The sequence below is a fragment of the Oncorhynchus mykiss genome, chromosome 2 (assembly GCF_057628025.1).
Source record: "Oncorhynchus mykiss isolate SJ-2025 chromosome 2, ASM5762802v1, whole genome shotgun sequence".
Classification (NCBI taxonomy): Eukaryota; Metazoa; Chordata; class Actinopteri; order Salmoniformes; family Salmonidae; genus Oncorhynchus; species Oncorhynchus mykiss.
This window is the reverse complement of record NC_143023.1, coordinates 14,431,774-14,448,931: the sequence shown is the minus strand read 5'-3', so window position 1 is coordinate 14,448,931 and position 17,158 is coordinate 14,431,774. Positions and strand designations below refer to the sequence as shown.

At 44.4% G+C, this 17,158-nt stretch overlaps 1 protein-coding gene across 2 annotated transcripts in view; it reads right to left on the bottom strand.

Moving 5' to 3' along the window:
* LOC110535768 (protein FAM171A1) overlaps window positions 1-17,158 on the bottom strand; it is a 39,917-nt gene that overhangs the window by 11,788 nt on the left and 10,971 nt on the right. The window contains exons 2-3 of one of the 2 annotated variants that reach the window (XM_036938812.2): window positions 15,227-15,454; window positions 10,101-10,193 (exon numbers count right to left, since the gene is read on the bottom strand). In XM_036938812.2, coding sequence (XP_036794707.2) covers window positions 10,101-10,193; window positions 15,227-15,454 — 321 coding nt within the window. The remainder of the gene's footprint in view (window positions 1-10,100; window positions 10,194-15,226; window positions 15,455-17,158) is intronic. The other variant, XM_090189755.1, reaches the window with a different exon arrangement.

The following is a 17,158-nucleotide window of genomic DNA, read 5'->3' as shown; positions in this document are numbered from 1 at the left end:
TTTTACTCAATCAGTTCCTTCCATCTCCCTCTGCCACCCTTCCTCTCCCTCTCCCTCTCTCACTGCCTCTCTCTAAGGGGTGTATTGGCATGGGAAACATGTTCACATTGCTAAAGCAAGTGGAATAGATAAACAAAAGTCAAATAAAACAATACAAAAATGAACAGTAAACATTACACTCACAAAAGTTCATTATGTGCAAATAGTTAAAGTACAAAAGGGAAAATAAATAAATATGGGTTGTATTTACAATGGTGTTTGTTCTTCACTGGTTGCCCTTTTCTTGTGGCAACAGGTCACACATCTTGCTGCTGTGATTGCACACTGTGGTATTTCACCCAATAGATAAACTTCCTTATCAAAATTGGGTTTGTTTTCAAATTCCTTGTAGGTCTGTGTAATCCAAGGGAAATATGTCTCTCTAATATGGTCATGCATTTGGCAGGAGGTTAGGAAGTGCAGCTCAGTTGCCACCTCATTTTGTGGGCAGTGTGCATATAGCAGGTCTTCTCTTCAGAGCCAGGTCTGCCTACAGGAGCCTTTCTCAATAGCAAGGCTATGCTCACTGAGTCTGTACATAGTCAAAGCTGTGCTTAAGTTTGGGTCAGTCACAGTAGTCAGGTATTCTGCCACTGTGTGCTTTCTGTTTAGAGCCAAATAGCATTCTAGTTTGCTCTGTTTTTTTGTTAAAAATTTCCAATGTGTCAAGTAATTATCTTTTTGTTTTCTCATGATTTGGTGGTGTCTAATTGTGCTGCTGTCCTGGGGCTCTGTGGGGTCTGTTTGGGTTTGTGAACAGAGCCAGCTTGCTTAGGGGACTCTTCTCCAGGTTCATCGCTCTGTAGGTGATGGCTTTGTTATAGAGGGTTTGCGAATCGCTTCCTTTTAGGTGGTTGTAGAATTTAATGGCTCTTTTCTGGATCTTAATAATTAGCGGATATCGGAATAATTCTGCTCTGCATGCATTATTTGGTGTTTTACGTTGTACACGGAGGATATTTTTACAGAATTCTGCATGCAGTCTCTAAATTTGGTGTTTGTCCCATTTTGTGAATGTTTGGATTCAATGGATTGTATAACTGATTCAAGTATTTTTAGCCAGATCCTAATTGGTATGTCGAATTGTATGTTCCTTTTGATGGCATAGAAAGCCCTTCTTGTTTCTCAGATCGTTCACAGCTTTGTGGAAGTTATCTGTGGCACTGATGTTTAGGCGGAGGTTTGTTTAGGCTGTCTACAAACAATCTATAACTGGGCTAATAGCTCACTAACCAGAATCAAATCCAATTTTATTGGTCACATACACATGTTTAGCAGATGTTATTGCAGGTGTAGCGAAATGCTTGTGTTCCTAGCTCCAATAGTGCAGTAGCATCTAACATTTCCCAATACACACAAATCTCAAAGTAAAAGAATGGAACTAGCAAAGGATATGAACAAAAATGTGCCCACGTGGTTACATGCAGCTCTCGCTTTGATCTCAAAACAAGCGCATCTACTCACAACCGCTCATGCCGCCTACAACCAAATTTGGTTTCAGTATGTTGCACTGAAAGTGGCAAATATTTCCTTGATTCGATCAAATTGCCACAGTAAAGGGAAACTGTGATAGTGTTAACAAGGAAAACTCTAGAACAGTGGCCACCAACCTCTGATTCAAGATCCCTTTGAGTCCAAATGCAAGCCAAGATCTACCACTTAAAAAAAATAGGCAAAACTTTTTTTCTATGAAACAACCAATTTTTTATTTATTTTTTATTGTACCTTTATTTAACCAGGTTGGCTAGTTGAGAACAAGTTCTCATTTACAATTGCGACCTGGCCAAGATAAAGCAATGCAGTTCGACAGATACAACAACACAGAGTTGTTACACATGGAGTAAAACAAACATACAGTCAATAATACAGTATAAACAAGTCTATATACAATGTGAGCAAATGGGGTGAGAAGGGAGGTAAAGGTAAAAAAGGCCATGGTGGCGAAGAAAATACAATATAGCAAGTAAAACACTGGAATGGTAGTTTTGCAATGGAAGAATGTGCAAAGTAGAAATAAAAATAATGGGGTGCAAAGGAGCAAAATAAATAAATAAATTAAATACAGTTGGGAAAGAGGTAGTTGTTTGGGCTAAATTATAGGTGGGCTATGTACAGGTGCAGTAATCTGTGAGCTGCTCTGACAGTTGGTGCTTAAAGCTAGTGAGGGAGATAAGTGTTTCCAGTTTCAGAGATTTTTGTAGTTCGTTCCAGTCATTGGCAGCAGAGAACTGGAAAGAGAGGCGGCCAAAGAAAGAATTGGTTTTGGGGGTGACCAGAGAGATATACCTGCTGGAGTGCATGCTACAGGTGGGTGATGCTATGGTGACCAGCAAGCTGAGATAAGGGGGGACTTTACCTAGCAGGGTCTTGTAGATGACATGGAGCCAGTGGGTTTGGCGACGAGTATGAAGCAAGGGCCAGCCAACGAGAGCGTACAGGTCGCAATGGTGGGTAGTATATGGGGCTTTGGTGACAAAACGGATTGCACTGTGATAGACTGCATCCAATTTGTTGAGTAGGGTATTGGAGGCTATTTTGTAAATGACATCGCCAAAGTCGAGGATTGGTAGGATGGTCAGTTTTACAAGGGTATGTTTGGCAGCATGAGTGAAGGATGCTTTGTTGCGAAATAGGAAGCCAATTCTAGATTTAACTTTGGATTGGAGATGTTTGATATGGGTCTGGAAGGAGAGTTTACAGTCTAACCAGACACCTAAGTATTTGTAGTTGTCCACGTATTCTAAGTCAGAGCCGTCCAGAGTAGTGATGTTGGACAGGCGGGTAGGTGCAGGTAGCGATCGGTTGAAGAGCATGCATTTAGTTTTACTTGTATTTAAGAGCAATTGGAGGCCACGGAAGGAGAGTTGTATGGCATTGAAGCTTGCCTGGAGGGTTGTTAACACAGTGTCCAAAGAAGGGCCGGAAGTATACAGAATGGTGTCGTCTGCGTAGAGGTGGATCAGAGACTCACCAGCAGCAAGAGCGACCTCATTGATGTATACAGAGAAGAGAGTCGGTCCAAGAATTGAACCCTGTGGCACCCCCATAGAGACTGCCAGAGGTCCGGACAACAGACCCTCCGATTTGACACACTGAACTCTATCAGAGAAGTAGTTGGTGAACCAGGCGAGGCAATCATTTGAGAAACCAATTAAAAACAGTACTGTAGCAATGAGGTTTGTGCAGTAAGCTACAGGCCCAATACATTATCACCACATACTGGCTTTGCTTGAATTGCCCTGCCAATGCATTGTAGTTTGGGACATTTAAAAAATGTTTTTATATTAAAACATTTGGGGCTATATGATCACACCGGTAATAGATCTGTTGTTGTATTACTTGTGAGGCACAGCTGAGTGAGCATACATTTAAATAATTTGCTTTTTATTTTTATTTTACTGGGCTGATCTGATGGTCAGTCTCAGCGGAGGGAGAGAGCAGCAGACTGAGGGTCAGTCTCAGCAGAGGGAGAGAGCAGCAGACTGAGGGTCAGTCTCAGCAGAGGGAGAGAGCAGCAGACTGAGGGTCAGTCTCAGCGGAGGGAGAGAGCAGCAGACTGAGGGTCAGTCTCAGCAGAGGGAGAGAGCAGCAGACTGAGGGTCAGTCTCAGCAGAGGGAGAGAGCAGCAGACTGAGGGTCAGTCTCAGCGGAGGGAGAGAGCAGCAGACTGAGGGTCAGTCTCAGCGGAGGGAGAGAGCAGCAGACTGAGGGTCAGTCTCAGCAGAGGGAGAGAGCAGCAGACTGAGGGTCAGTCTCAGCGGAGGGAGAGAGCAGCAGACTGAGGGTCAGTCTCAGCAGAGGGAGAGAGCAGCAGACTGAGGGTCAGTCTCAGCGGAGGGAGAGAGCAGCAGACTGAGGGTCAGTCTCAGCAGAGGGAGAGAGCAGCAGACTGAGGGTCAGTCTCAGCGGAGGGAGAGAGCAGCAGACTGAGGGTCAGTCTCAGCGGAGGGAGAGAGCAGCAGACTGAGGGTCAGTCTCAGCGGAGGGAGAGAGCAGCAGACTGAGGGTCAGTCTCAGCGGAGGGAGAGAGCAGCAGACTGAGGGTCAGTCTCAGCAGAGGGAGAGAGCAGCAGACTGAGGGTCAGTCTCAGCGGAGGGAGAGAGCAGCAGACTGAGGGTCCACCTCTCAACATCCCTCCGCTCTCCCGTTCCTCCACTGAAACTGACCAAAAAGGGACCCCTTCTTCCAGCTGTTGGCGAAACTCGAGTCGCACCGCATTATTTCCGCCTCATTCACAAATTCATGTTGTTACTCCTATGACCAGAGAAAGTGAAATATTCCTTGATATTAAAAAAGACCCAAGCCACTAATAATAACAAGCCTGTAGATACACTTTCCTACTCATTCATTACTGCTGCACTGCTTGTTGCAGAGCTGAGTGGAAATAGGAAGAAATGCATTTTATGGCTTATAAAAGTGTTGAATACAAAGTGTTGAATACAAAGTGTTGAATACAAAGTGTTGAATACAAAGTGTTGAATACAAAGTGTTGAATACAAAGTGTTGAATACAAAGTGTTGAATACAAAGTGTTGAATACAAAGTGTTGAATACAAAGTGTTGAATACAAAGTGTTGAATACAAAGTGTTGAATACAAAGTGTCGAATACAAAGTGTTGAATACAAAGTGTTGAATACAAAGTGTTGAATACAAAGTGTTGAATACAAAGTGTTGACAGGGCTGAGTAAGAACTTAAACATGAACTCACTCATAAAAACAGCAGCTCTTTGCTGTATTCGTTGACAGTCTCTCTCTAGTCATGGTTTTAAATGTTCTGATATCTGCTGTATTCGTTGACAGTCTCTCTCTAGTCATGGTTTTAAATGTTCTGATATCTGCTGTATTCGTTGACAGTCTCTCTCTAGTCATGGTTTTAAATGTTCTGATATCTGCTGTATTCGTTGACAGTCTCTCTCTAGTCATGGTTTTAAATGTTCTGATATCTGCTGTATTCGTTGACAGTCTCTCTCTAGTCATGGTTTTAAATGTTCTGATATCTGCTGTATTCGTTGACAGTCTCTCTCTAGTCATGGTTTTAAATGTTCTGATATCTGCTGTATTCGTTGACAGTCTCTCTCTAGTCATGGTTTTAAATGTTCTGATATCTGCTGTATTCGTTGACAGTCTCTCTCTAGTCATGGTTTTAAATGTTCTGATATCTGCTGTATTCGTTGACAGTCTCTCTCTAGTCATGGTTTTAAATGTTCTGATATCTGCTGTATTCGTTGACAGTCTCTCTCTAGTCATGGTTTTAAATGTTCTGATATCTGCTGTATTCGTTGACAGTCTCTCTCTAGTCATGGTTTTAAATGTTCTGATATCTGCTGTATTCGTTGACAGTCTCTCTCTAGTCATGGTTTTAAATGTTCTGATATCTGCTGTATTCGTTGACAGTCTCTCTCAAGTCATGGTTTTAAATGTTCTGATATCTGCTGTATTCGTTGACAGTCTCTCTCTAGTCATGGTTTTAAATGTTCTGATATCTGCTGTATTCGTTGACAGTCTCTCTCTAGTCATGGTTTTAAATGTTCTGATATCTGCTGTATTCGTTGACAGTCTCTCTCTAGTCATGGTTTTAAATGTTCTGATATCTGCTGTATTCGTTGACAGTCTCTCTCTAGTCATGGTTTTAAATGTTCTGATATCTGCTGTATTCGTTGACAGTCTCTCTCTAGTCATGGTTTTAAATGTTCTGATATCTGCTGTATTCGTTGACAGTCTCTCTCTAGTCATGGTTTTAAATGTTCTGATATCTGCTGTATTCGTTGACAGTCTCTCTCTAGTCATGGTTTTAAATGTTCTGATATCTGCTGTATTCGTTGACAGTCTCTCTCTAGTCATGGTTTTAAATGTTCTGATATCTGCTGTATTCGTTGACAGTCTCTCTCTAGTCATGGTTTTAAATGTTCTGATATCTGCTGTATTCGTTGACAGTCTCTCTCTAGTCATGGTTTTAAATGTTCTGATATCTGCTGTATTCGTTGACAGTCTCTCTCTAGTCATGGTTTTAAATGTTCTGATATCTGCTGTATTCGTTGACAGTCTCTCTCTAGTCATGGTTTTAAATGTTCTGATATCTGCTGTATTCGTTGACAGTCTCTCTCTAGTCATGGTTTTAAATGTTCTGATATCTGCTGTATTCGTTGACAGTCTCTCTCTAGTCATGGTTTTAAATGTTCTGATATCTGCTGTATTCGTTGACAGTCTCTCTCTAGTCATGGTTTTAAATGTTCTGATATCGGCTGTATTCGTTGACAGTCTCTCTCTAGTCATGGTTTTAAATGTTCTGATATCTGCTGTATTCGTTGACAGTCTCTCTCTAGTCATGGTTTTAAATGTTCTGATATCTGCTGTATTCGTTGACAGTCTCTCTCTAGTCATGGTTTTAAATGTTCTGATATCTGCTGTATTCGTTGACAGTCTCTCTCTAGTCATGGTTTTAAATGTTCTGATATCTGCTGTATTCGTTGACAGTTTCTCTCTAGTCATGGTTGTAAATGTTCTGATATTTTTGCTGTAGCTTTCTTGTACTGCAGACAAGGTCATCTGAGCCATCCCATTGGCCAGCGGGAGGCCTATAGTGCACTTGATTTGCTCTCCGGGCCCCCCGGGAAGGAAGAGTTTGTACCTTCAGACACATGAAATGTTTCAAAATGGCAACAGTTGACCTGTCCGGCGCGCAGGGCAGCTGAATCAGGTGCAGCTACCGCCAATAACCAAACCCCCAAAAATGATAGAAACGCAGGGCTTTATCGCTGGGTTTTTTACAGAAATGTATAGAGATTGACTAGGGATGCCTTGGAGATCCATCGTGATTGACCGGTTGGTGACCACTGCTCTAGAAAGTTGAGTGAAGTTCAATCTCGTTCTCTCCGTGGGCTGATATTTATTCTGTGAGACAGTCACGCGGGAGCTGCGTGGTCTCAGGGCTCCTGCGCGAAAGTCTTCACAAGTATAGTAAGACATTGCTCTCTCTCTCTGCGTGTGTGTGTGTGTGTGTGTGTGTGTGTGTGGACATGTTTAATCGACCAACGGAAAAATGTATTTCTAGGGGGTTTAGGGTAAGGTTAGAATTAGTGTCAGAATTGGGGTAAGTGGTTGTGGGTTAGATTTAGGTTTTGTGGTAAGGTTAGGGAAAACAGGATTTTCAATGGGAATCAATTGTGTGTCCCCACAAGGTTAGTTAAACAAGACTGTGTGTGTGTGTGTGTGTGTGTGTGTGTGTTCACACGCTCGCGGACATGTTTAACTACAAGAATAGTAAACAAAAACAAAAATTAGACCAACGAAAAATTATATTTCTAGGGGGTTTAGATTAAGATTAGAATTAGTGTTAGTATTGGGGTAAGGGGTTGTGGGTTAGGAGATGGTGTTGGGGTATGGTTAGGGGTTAAGGAAATTAGGATTTAGAATGGGAATCAATTGTGTCCCCACAAGGTTAGTTAAACAAGACTGTGTGTGTTGAAGAGAAGTTTGTATAGTGGGGCTTCGCGATGATGTCATAGTGTTTCCACTGTGGTGAGTGTACATTCCTGGGCAATGAGACACCGCTGCAGCCGTGCCTGTGTGTTTTCTCTAGCTCTGTGTACACTCTGCCTTCAGTACACCTGATCTGGTATTGATCTGAACGTCCAGTTTTGAAGGAGGTCTGTTATTGATCTGAACGTCCAGTATTGGAGGAGGTCTGGCATTGATCTGAACGTCCAGTTTTGAAGGAGGTCTGGCATTGATCTGAACGTCCAGTTTTGAAGGAGGTCTGTTATTGAACTGAATGTCCAGTTTTGAAGGAGGTCTGGCATTGATCTGAACGTCCAGTTTTGAAGGAGGTCTGGCATTGATCTGAATGTCCAGTTTTGAAGGAGGTCTGGCATTGATCTGAACGTCCAGTTTTGAAAGAGGTCTGGCATTGATCTGAACGTCCAGTTTTGAAGGAGGTCTGGCATTGATCTGAACGTCCAGTTTTGAAGGAGGTCTGGCATTGATCTGAACGTCCAGTTTTGAAGGAGGTCTGGCATTGATCTGAACGTCCAGTTTTGAAGGAGGTCTGGCATTGATCTGAACGTCCAGTTTTGAAGGAGGTCTGGCATTGATCTGAACGTCCAGTTTTGAAGGAGGTCCGGCATTGATCTGAACGTCCAATTTTGAAGGAGGTCTGGCATTGATTTGAATGTCCAGTATTGGAGGTGGTCTGGGATATTATCACATCAACATGACTGGAGTAACAAAATGGAGAGGAGTTAGTTCCAGGTAACAGCTTGGACACGGTGTGAGATGTAGCAGAGCATGTGTGTGTGTGTGTGTGTGTGTGTGTGTGTGTGGGTGGGGGGGTTCCTGTGCCAATCCAAAAAGCCCCTCCTCATCCTCTACCCCTCCTAAGAGTTCCCTCTCTTTTCTTCCCTCTATAATGAACATTGCACCCTTCCCCCCTTCTCTCCATCCCCGTTCTTCCCGCCTTCTCCCCATCCCCTCTCTTTTCCCCCCCTTCTCCCCATCCCCTCTCTTTTCCCCCCCTTCTCCCCATCCCCTCTTTTCCCCCCCTTCTCCCCATCCCCTCTCTTTTCCCCCCCTTCTCCCCATCCCCTCTCTTTCCCCCCCTTCTCCCTATCCTCTCTCTTTTCCCCCCCTTCTCCCCATCCCCTCTCTTTTCCCCCCCTTCTCCCCATCCCCTCTCTTTTCCCCCCCTTCTCCCCATCCTCTCTTTTCCCCCCCTTCTCCCCATCCCCTCTCTTTTCCCCCCCTTCTCCCCATCCCCTCTCTTTTCCCCCCCTTCTCCCCATCCACTCTCTTTTCCCCCCCTTCTCCCATCCCCTCTCTTTTCCCCCCCTTCTCCCCATCCCCTCTCTTTTCCCCCCGCTTCTCCCCATCCCCTCTTCCCCGCCTCTCCCCCTTTCCCTCTTCTCCCCACCCCCTCTCTTCCCTCTTCTCCCCACCCCCTCTCTTCCCTCTTCTCCCCACTCCCCCCTTCTCCCCACCCCCTCTCTTCCCCCTTTTCCCCACCCCCCCTCTTCCCCCTTTTCCCCACCCCCCCTCTTCCCCCTTTTCCCCACCCCCCCTCTTCCCCACCCCCCCTCTTCCCTCCACCCCCTCTCTTCCCCCTTCTCACCACTCCCTCTCTTCCCCCTTCTCACCACTCCATCTCTTCCCCCTTTTCACCACCCCCTCTCTTCCCCCTTTTCCCCACCCCCTCTCTTCCCCCTTTTCCCCACCCCCTCTCTTCCCCCTTTTCCCCACCCCCTCTCTTCCCCCTTTTCCCCACCCCCTCTCTTCCCCCTTTTCCCCACCCCCTCTCTTCCCCCACCCCCTCTCTTCCCCCTTTTCCCCACCCCCTCTCTTCCCCCTTCTCCCCACCCCCTCTCTTCCCCCTTCTCTTTTTATTCTCTCTCCTCCTGCTGCATGACAAGGTTTATCGCTCCCCTGGGCTTCCAGGTTCAAAATATCATGATATAACACACTGTGTGTGGATGAGGGCCACTGTATGCACCAGACCATAGCATGATATAACACACTGTGTGTGGATGAGGGCCACTGTATGCACCAGACCATATCATGATATAACACACTGTGTGTGGATGGGGACCACTGTATGCACCAGACCATAGCATGATATAACACACTGTGTGTGGATGAGGGCCACTGTATGCACCAGACCATATCATGATTATCCTGCCCTCCTGGAGGACGGACACACACAGCTCAGTCAGCAACATTTAAAGGAGTAGCAGCAGCAGAACCTCACTCAGAGAGGATGGCAGAGCAGGAGAAGAGCAGATGGTATTTATTGAAGACGAACACACACACACACACATAGCAAAACAAGCACACTGATCAGACACACGGCAGACAAAGATACATGTTATAAGATCACATCTAATTTAATCTTATCTAATGTAATTGCTCCTTACTGATTGACAGAGGAACAGAGGACACATGCTGCCTGTGTGTGTGCGCACGCAGGTCTTTCATTAGAGAGATGTTTTAAAGGGGTGGACATATTTCATTATTAATGTGTGTGAGGTCACTGGGCCAGGGACAGTGACTAAGTACACACTCTCTCTCTCACCTTGGGATCCAGAGTTAATGTGTATCAGGTCTTCATACACCATCAGAGTGGCAGCTCTCTCTGGTAGCAGCTCCAGACTGAGAGAGGAAAACACTGGAACACACACATTTCAGTCATTTTGACATTTCAGCAGACGCTTGGCGTTGCAAGCACCATGCTCTACTAACTGAGCCACATGGGACCCACCACAGTCACTCATTTATTCATCACAATAACCCCCCCTGTGGCTCATTTTTATTCTCACTAATAAAAGGTCAACTATTGAATTTTGTGTTCCTCTCAACTTCATTCTAAACCTAGTGGTTTCTTTATTTTCTAGCATTGTGGTTTGTAGAATTTTTTTGTTGTTGAAGATCTTACTTGATTAGTTTAAATCTCTAGCTTTCCCTTTTCCATTCTCTGTGATCTGCCTCGACTATTAAAGCCTTGGATGGTGTTTTTCATAGCGCCCTTCATTTAATCACAGGAGACAGTTTAATTACTCAACACTGTATTCTTCACCAAAAGGTTCTCTGTAGAATCACTACAGTCTTTTTTGTTTACAAAGCCCTGCTCCACAAACTCCCGACGTACCTTCGCTAACATCACTATTAAGACTTAAAATGACAAGTTCTTTAAACCTGTTCACAGGGTTGGTTAACTCTGGAGACTCCTTTGGTGTCTAGAGTGTTAGGTAAATCAGCCTTTCATTTCCTTGCACCGTACGTGTGGAATGATCTACAATACACTTTAAAATGGGAGGAATTGGTGCCTCTAGGTCATGTCAGACGGTTGTTAAGGGACCTTTTTACAGAAGAATGTGTCTGTTTTTTATGAACGTGTTTTGCTTTTCGTGTATTGTTGTATATAATAATGTGTATTTTATTGTGTATATGAATGTGTAGTTAAATGTGTTTATTGTATTTTGATGTGTATTGTGGTGCTATACAGGGCTCACCTGGAAGAGAGACCTTGACTCCCTGTCTAACTAGCCTCCTTCTGGCTTCAAATGAAAAACAGGCCATATTTTATTTTAGGAATAAGGCCTGTTTTTCTTTTGAAGCCAGAAGGAGGCTAGTATCAGCTACATGTATGCCTTTACTAGACTATGGGGATACTTTATATATGAATGCTTCCGCTCAGTGTTTGAGATCCATTGACACCCTTTACCATGGAACTTTGTGATTTATTTTAAACTGCAAAACCCTTACGCACCACTGCACTTTGTATACCAGGGTTGGCTGGCCTTCTCTAGTCACTCGTAGGCTCAGGCACTGGTATACTTTTATTTACAAAGCCATTTTGGGTTTACTACCTTTTTATTTGTGAATTTTTATTGTTCAGAAATGTGGTGGGTACTCTCTTCGTTCACTGGACTTTATCCTGCTAACTGTTCCACATGTCCCAACTGAATTTGGTGAAAGGGCTTTTATGTACTCTGCACCATCGTCTTGGAACACCTTACAAAATACTTTTAAACTGGAAGAACTTGTCCCTATTGGTGTTTTTAAATCACTGATGAAGGATTTTGAGGCTGATTCCCTGACCTGTCAATGTTTTTAATTTGCTGTTTTATACTCTTGTGAATTCAATGGTTTTTACAAGATTACTTGTAGTTTTTCATATTGTCTGTCTGTAATTTTTTTGTAATGACTTGGTGCTGCCTATCTTGGCCAGGGCGCTCTTGAAAAATAGATTTTAATCTCAATGAGCCCTTCCTGGTTAAATAAAGGTTAAATAAAAATAAATAAATAAATAAATAGCGAGACCTTGGTCTCAGCATTGACTCCCTGTCTCAGCATTGACTCCCTGTCTAAATAAAGAGACCTTGCTCTCAGCATTGACTCCCTGTCTAAATAAAGACACCTTGGTCTCAGCATTGACTCCCTGTCTAAATAAAGAGACCTTGGTCTCAGCATGGACTCCCTGTCTAAATAAAGAGACCTTGCTCTCAGCATTGACTCCCTGTCTAAATAAAGAGATGCTGGTCTCAGCATTGACTCCCTGTCTAAATAAAGAGACCTTGGTCTCAGCATGGACTCCCTGTCTAAATAAAGAGACCTTGGTCTCAGCATTGACTCCCTGTCTAAATAAAGAGACGCTGGTCTCAGCATGGACTCCCTGTCTAAATAAAGACACCTTGGTCTCAGCATTGACTCCCTGTCTAAATAAAGAGACCTTGGTCTCAGCATTGACTCCCTGTCTCAGCATTGACTCCCTGTCTAAATAAAGACACCTTGGTCTCAGCATTGACTCCCTGTCTAAATAAAGACACCTTGGTCTCAGCATTGACTCCCTGTCTAAATAAAGACACCTTGGTCTCAGCATTGACTACCTGTCTAAATAAAGAGACCTTGGTCTCAGCATTGACTCCCTGTCTAAATAAAGAGATGCTGGTCTCAGCATTGACTACCTGTCTAAATAAAGACACCTTGGTCTCAGCATTGACTCCCTGTCTAAATAAAGAGACCTCGGTCTCAGCATTGACTCCCTGTCTAAATAAAGAGATGCTGGTCTCAGCATTGACTCCCTGTCTAAATAACAGAGACCTTGGTCTCAGCATTGACTACCTGTCTAAATAAAGAGACCTTGGTCTCAGCATTGACTCCCAGTCTAAATAAAGAGACGCTGGTTTCAGCATTGTCAAAGACTCCAGCCACCCTAGTCATAGACTTTTCCCTCTGCTACTGTACGGCAAGCCATAAGACTCTCGAACATCTAATCAAATGGCTACCCAGACTATTTGCATTGTCCCCCCCCTTTTATACCGCTGCTACTCTCTGTTATTATTTAAGCATAGTCACTTTATTAACTCTAACTACATGTAGATATTACCTCAATTACCTCGACTAACCTGTACCCCCGCACATTGACTCTGTACCGGCACCCCCTGTATATGGTCTCACTATTGTTATTTTACTGCTGCTCTTTGATTTGACTCCCTGTCTAAATAAAGACACCTTGGTCTCAGCATTGACTCCCTGTCTAAATAAAGACACCTTGGTCTCAGCATTGACTCCCTGTCTAAATAAAGAGACCTTGGTCTCAGCATTGACTCCCTGTCTAAATAAAGACACCTTGGTCTCAGCATTGACTCCCTGTCTAAATAAAGACACCTTGGTCTCAGCATTGACTCCCTGTCTAAATAAAGAGACCTTGGTCTCAGCATTGACTCCCTGTCTAAATAAAGACACCTTGGTCTCAGCATTGACTACCTGTCTAAATAAAGACACCTTGGTCTCAGCATTGACTCCCTGTCTAAATAAAGACTGAATAAAAATCAGAGACAAAAGTTATCCTCTTTCCTCCTCCTTTCTCTGTCTTCCGGTCACTCCTCCTTTCCATTCTCTGTCACTCCTCCTTTCCTCTCTCTGTCACTCCTCCTTTCCTCTCTCTGTCACTCCTCCTTTCCTCTCTGTCACTCCTCCTTTCCTCTCTCCGTCACTCCTCCTTTCCTCTCTCTGTCACTCCTCCTTTCCTCTCTCTGTCACTCCTCCTTTCCTCTCTGTCACTCCTCCTTTCCTCTCTGTCACTCCTCCTTTCCTCTCTCTGTCACTCCTCCTTTCCTCTCTTTGTCACTCCTCCTTTCCTTTCCTCTGTCACTCCTCCTTTTCTCTCTCTGTCACTCCTCCTTTCCTCTCTGTCACTCCTCCTTTCCTCTCTGTCACTCCTCCTTTCCTCTCTCTGTCACTCCTCCTTTCCTCTCTTTGTCACTCCTCATTTCCTTTCCTCTGTCACTCCTCCTTTTCTCTCGCTGTTCTCCCCCTTTCCTCTCTCTGTCACTCCCCCTTTCCTCTCTGTCACTCCCCCTTTCCTCTCTCTGTCACTCCTCCTTTCCTCTCTCTGTCACTCCTCCTTTCCTCTCTCTGTCACTCCTCCTTTCCTCTCTCTGTCACTCCTCCTTTCCTCTCTCTGTCACTCCTCCTTTCCTCTCTCCGTCACTCCTCCTTTCCTCTCTCCGTCACTCCTCCTTTCCTCTCTCCGTCACTCCTCCTTTCCCCTCTCCGTCACTCCTCCTTTCCTCTCTCCGTCACTCCTCCTTTCCTCTCTCCGTCACTCCTCCTTTCCTCTCTCCGTCACTCCTCCTTTCCTCTCTCCGTCACTCCTCCTTTCCTCTCTCCGTCACTCCTCCTTTCCTCTCTCCGTCACTCCTCCTTTCCTCTCTCCGTCACTCCTCCTTTCCTCTCTGTCACTCCCCCTTTCCTCTCTCTGTCACTCCCCCTTTCCTCTCTCTGTCACTCCCCCTTTCCTCTCTCTGTCACTCCCCCTTTCCTCTCTCTGTCACTCCTCCTTTCCTCTCTCTGTCACTCCTCCTTTCCTCTCTCTGTCACTCCTCCTTTCCTCTCTCTGTCACTCCTCCTTTCCTCTCTCTGTCACTCCTCCTTTCCTCTCTCTGTCACTCCTCCTTTCCTCTCTCCGTCACTCCTCCTTTCCTCTCTCCGTCACTCCTCCTTTCCTCTCTCCGTCACTCCTCCTTTCCTCTCTCCGTCACTCCTCCTTTCCTCTCTCTGTCACTCCCCCTTTCCTCTCTGTCACTCCCCCTTTCCTCTCTCTGTCACTCCTCCTTTCCTCTCTCTGTCACTCCTCCTTTCCTCTCTCTGTCACTCCTCCTTTCCTCTCTCTGTCACTCCTCCTTTCCTCTCTCTGTCACTCCTCCTTTCCTCTCTCTGTCACTCCTCCTTTCCTCTCTCTGTCACTCCTCCTTTCCTCTCTCTGTCACTCCTCCTTTCCTCTCTCTGTCACTCCTCCTTTCCTCTCTCCGTCACTCCTCCTTTCCTCTCTCCGTCACTCCTCCTTTCCTCTCTCTGTCACTCCTCCTTTCCTCTCTCTGTCACCCCTCCTTTCCTCTCTCTGTCACTCCTTTCCTCTCTCGTCACTCCTCCTTTCCTCTCTCTGTCACTCCTTTCCTCTCTCTCTTGTCACTCCTAAACTGCCCAGTGCTGATAAGCATGTGTGTGAACAATCTGAAAGTGTTGTGTGAGGATAATGGGGGTCGTCACTTATTATAATAAAGCTGTAATGGGGCACCCTCATTATCCTCACACACCACTTTCAGATTGTGTGTGTGTGTGTGTGTGAACGCACGCACGCACACACACATACACACACACACACACACACAGATAGATTTTACTACTTTGACCTACCGGGCAGTCTGGTGGGTCTCCAGGGGGCGGAATTTGGCACGTAGCCCTGTCTGGTTGCTGTGACAACTAGCAGGGTTCCAAGGCGGTAGGGAAAACGCAGGTAGGCATTGCCGTCGAGAGCAGAGGTCTCTGTGGTTACAGGGGTGTGGTTGGCGAAGAGCTCGATGGTGGCTCCGCCCAGGGGCTGGTGGGTGCTGGCATCACTCAGGTGAACCTTCAGAGTCACCTCTACACAGAGAGAGTGTGAGAGTTACGGCTCGGCTAAGTAAGCATCAGTGATGTCAAATAAGATAAGTTCAAAGAATACTTACATTCCCAAAGAAAATAACGTACTTTTTACACATTTTGACTGACACCCAAAAGTACTCATTACATTTGGAATGCTCAGCAGTACATGAAAATGGTCCAATTCACACATGTATCAAGAGACCATCCTTTGTCGTCATCCCTACTGCCTCTGATCTGGCAGACTCACTAAACAGAAATTCTTCATTTGTAAATTATGTCTGCGTGTTGTACTGTGCCCCTGGCTATCCTTAAATTTAAAAAAGAAGAGAATTGTGCCGTCTGGTTTGCTTAATATAAGAAATTTGAAAGGATTTATACTTTTACTTTTGATACTTAAGTGTATGTAAAACCAAATACTTTTATTCAAGTAGTATTTACTGGGTGACTTTCACACTTAAACTTCCGACTTCAACTGTATATATACACACACAGTAGTCCATACAGGAGTCAGGAAAAGCTTTCTGACTCAGGCACATTTGACATTGGCAGTTAACAGCCAATCACAGTGAGTGGCCAAAAGCATATTTCCTGGTTACCAGCCAATAGCGAGGCTCTGTCACAACAATGGGCCCTTTCGCTGTTTCTTGATGCCTGAGGAAGGAAATCTCTGAGCACACATCTCCTTTATTACTGTCATACACTTTCCTGGAAACTGCTGAATAACATACTTCCATTAAACCATTAACTCCTTTGGATAGCAGAGCATTGTAAAGCTGGCCACACACACACACACACACACACCTAGTTCATGCAGTGCCAGAGCTAAACTGGACAGAGCAACAACCAATTCTCTCAAGTGGAACACCCACACTGGCCAAGCTTATCTAGGCTAGACCTTTGTTAGGGCCCTATAAAATCTGATGAATTTAAAAAATATATATATAATAATTTCAACTTTATTTAACTAGGTAGGTCAGTTATTTACAACTGCAACCTGGCCAAGATAAAGCAACGCAGTGCAACAAAAAACAACAGTTACACATAGGAGAAACTAAAGTACAGTCAATAACCCAATAGAAAAATCTATGTACAGTGTGTGCAAATGGAGTACGGAGGTAAGGCAATAAATAGGCCACAGTAGCGAAGTAATTACAATTTAGCAGATTAACACTGGAGTGATAGATGAGCAGATGATGATGTGCAAGTAGAAATACTGGTGTGCAAAAGAGCAAAAAAGTAAATAAAAACAATATGGGGATGAGGTTGGTAGTTGGGTGATTGATTACGTTGATTTTTTCTCCCAAAATTCCGTTTGTTTTTCCAGGTTTCCATTTCCCCCTGTTTTTTCAGGTTCACTCTCAAAATTGCACTTTTTTAATAGAAAAAACAAATAAATCGGAGGTCTGGGATTTTTTGGTGGAAATTAGGATTTTTGGGTGTAGATAACCTTTAATTCCAGTGAGCAGCTAAGTTTTTTTTGTAGCCACATGTGATGGTAGAGTTTACAAAACAAATACACAGAGTTGATGAAAATAATCCTGATATCATTCTGCCAGGGAAGCTAGGCTACTTTGTAGATAACATTTCATTGAGAAGTTTTTTGGGAAAGCATTTCCATCTACCAGAAGACTGTTTTCATTAGCATCATTGCCAATCGCTACACAAAGTGGTAGCTGAAAGCACCGCATATACACAGACAGGGGT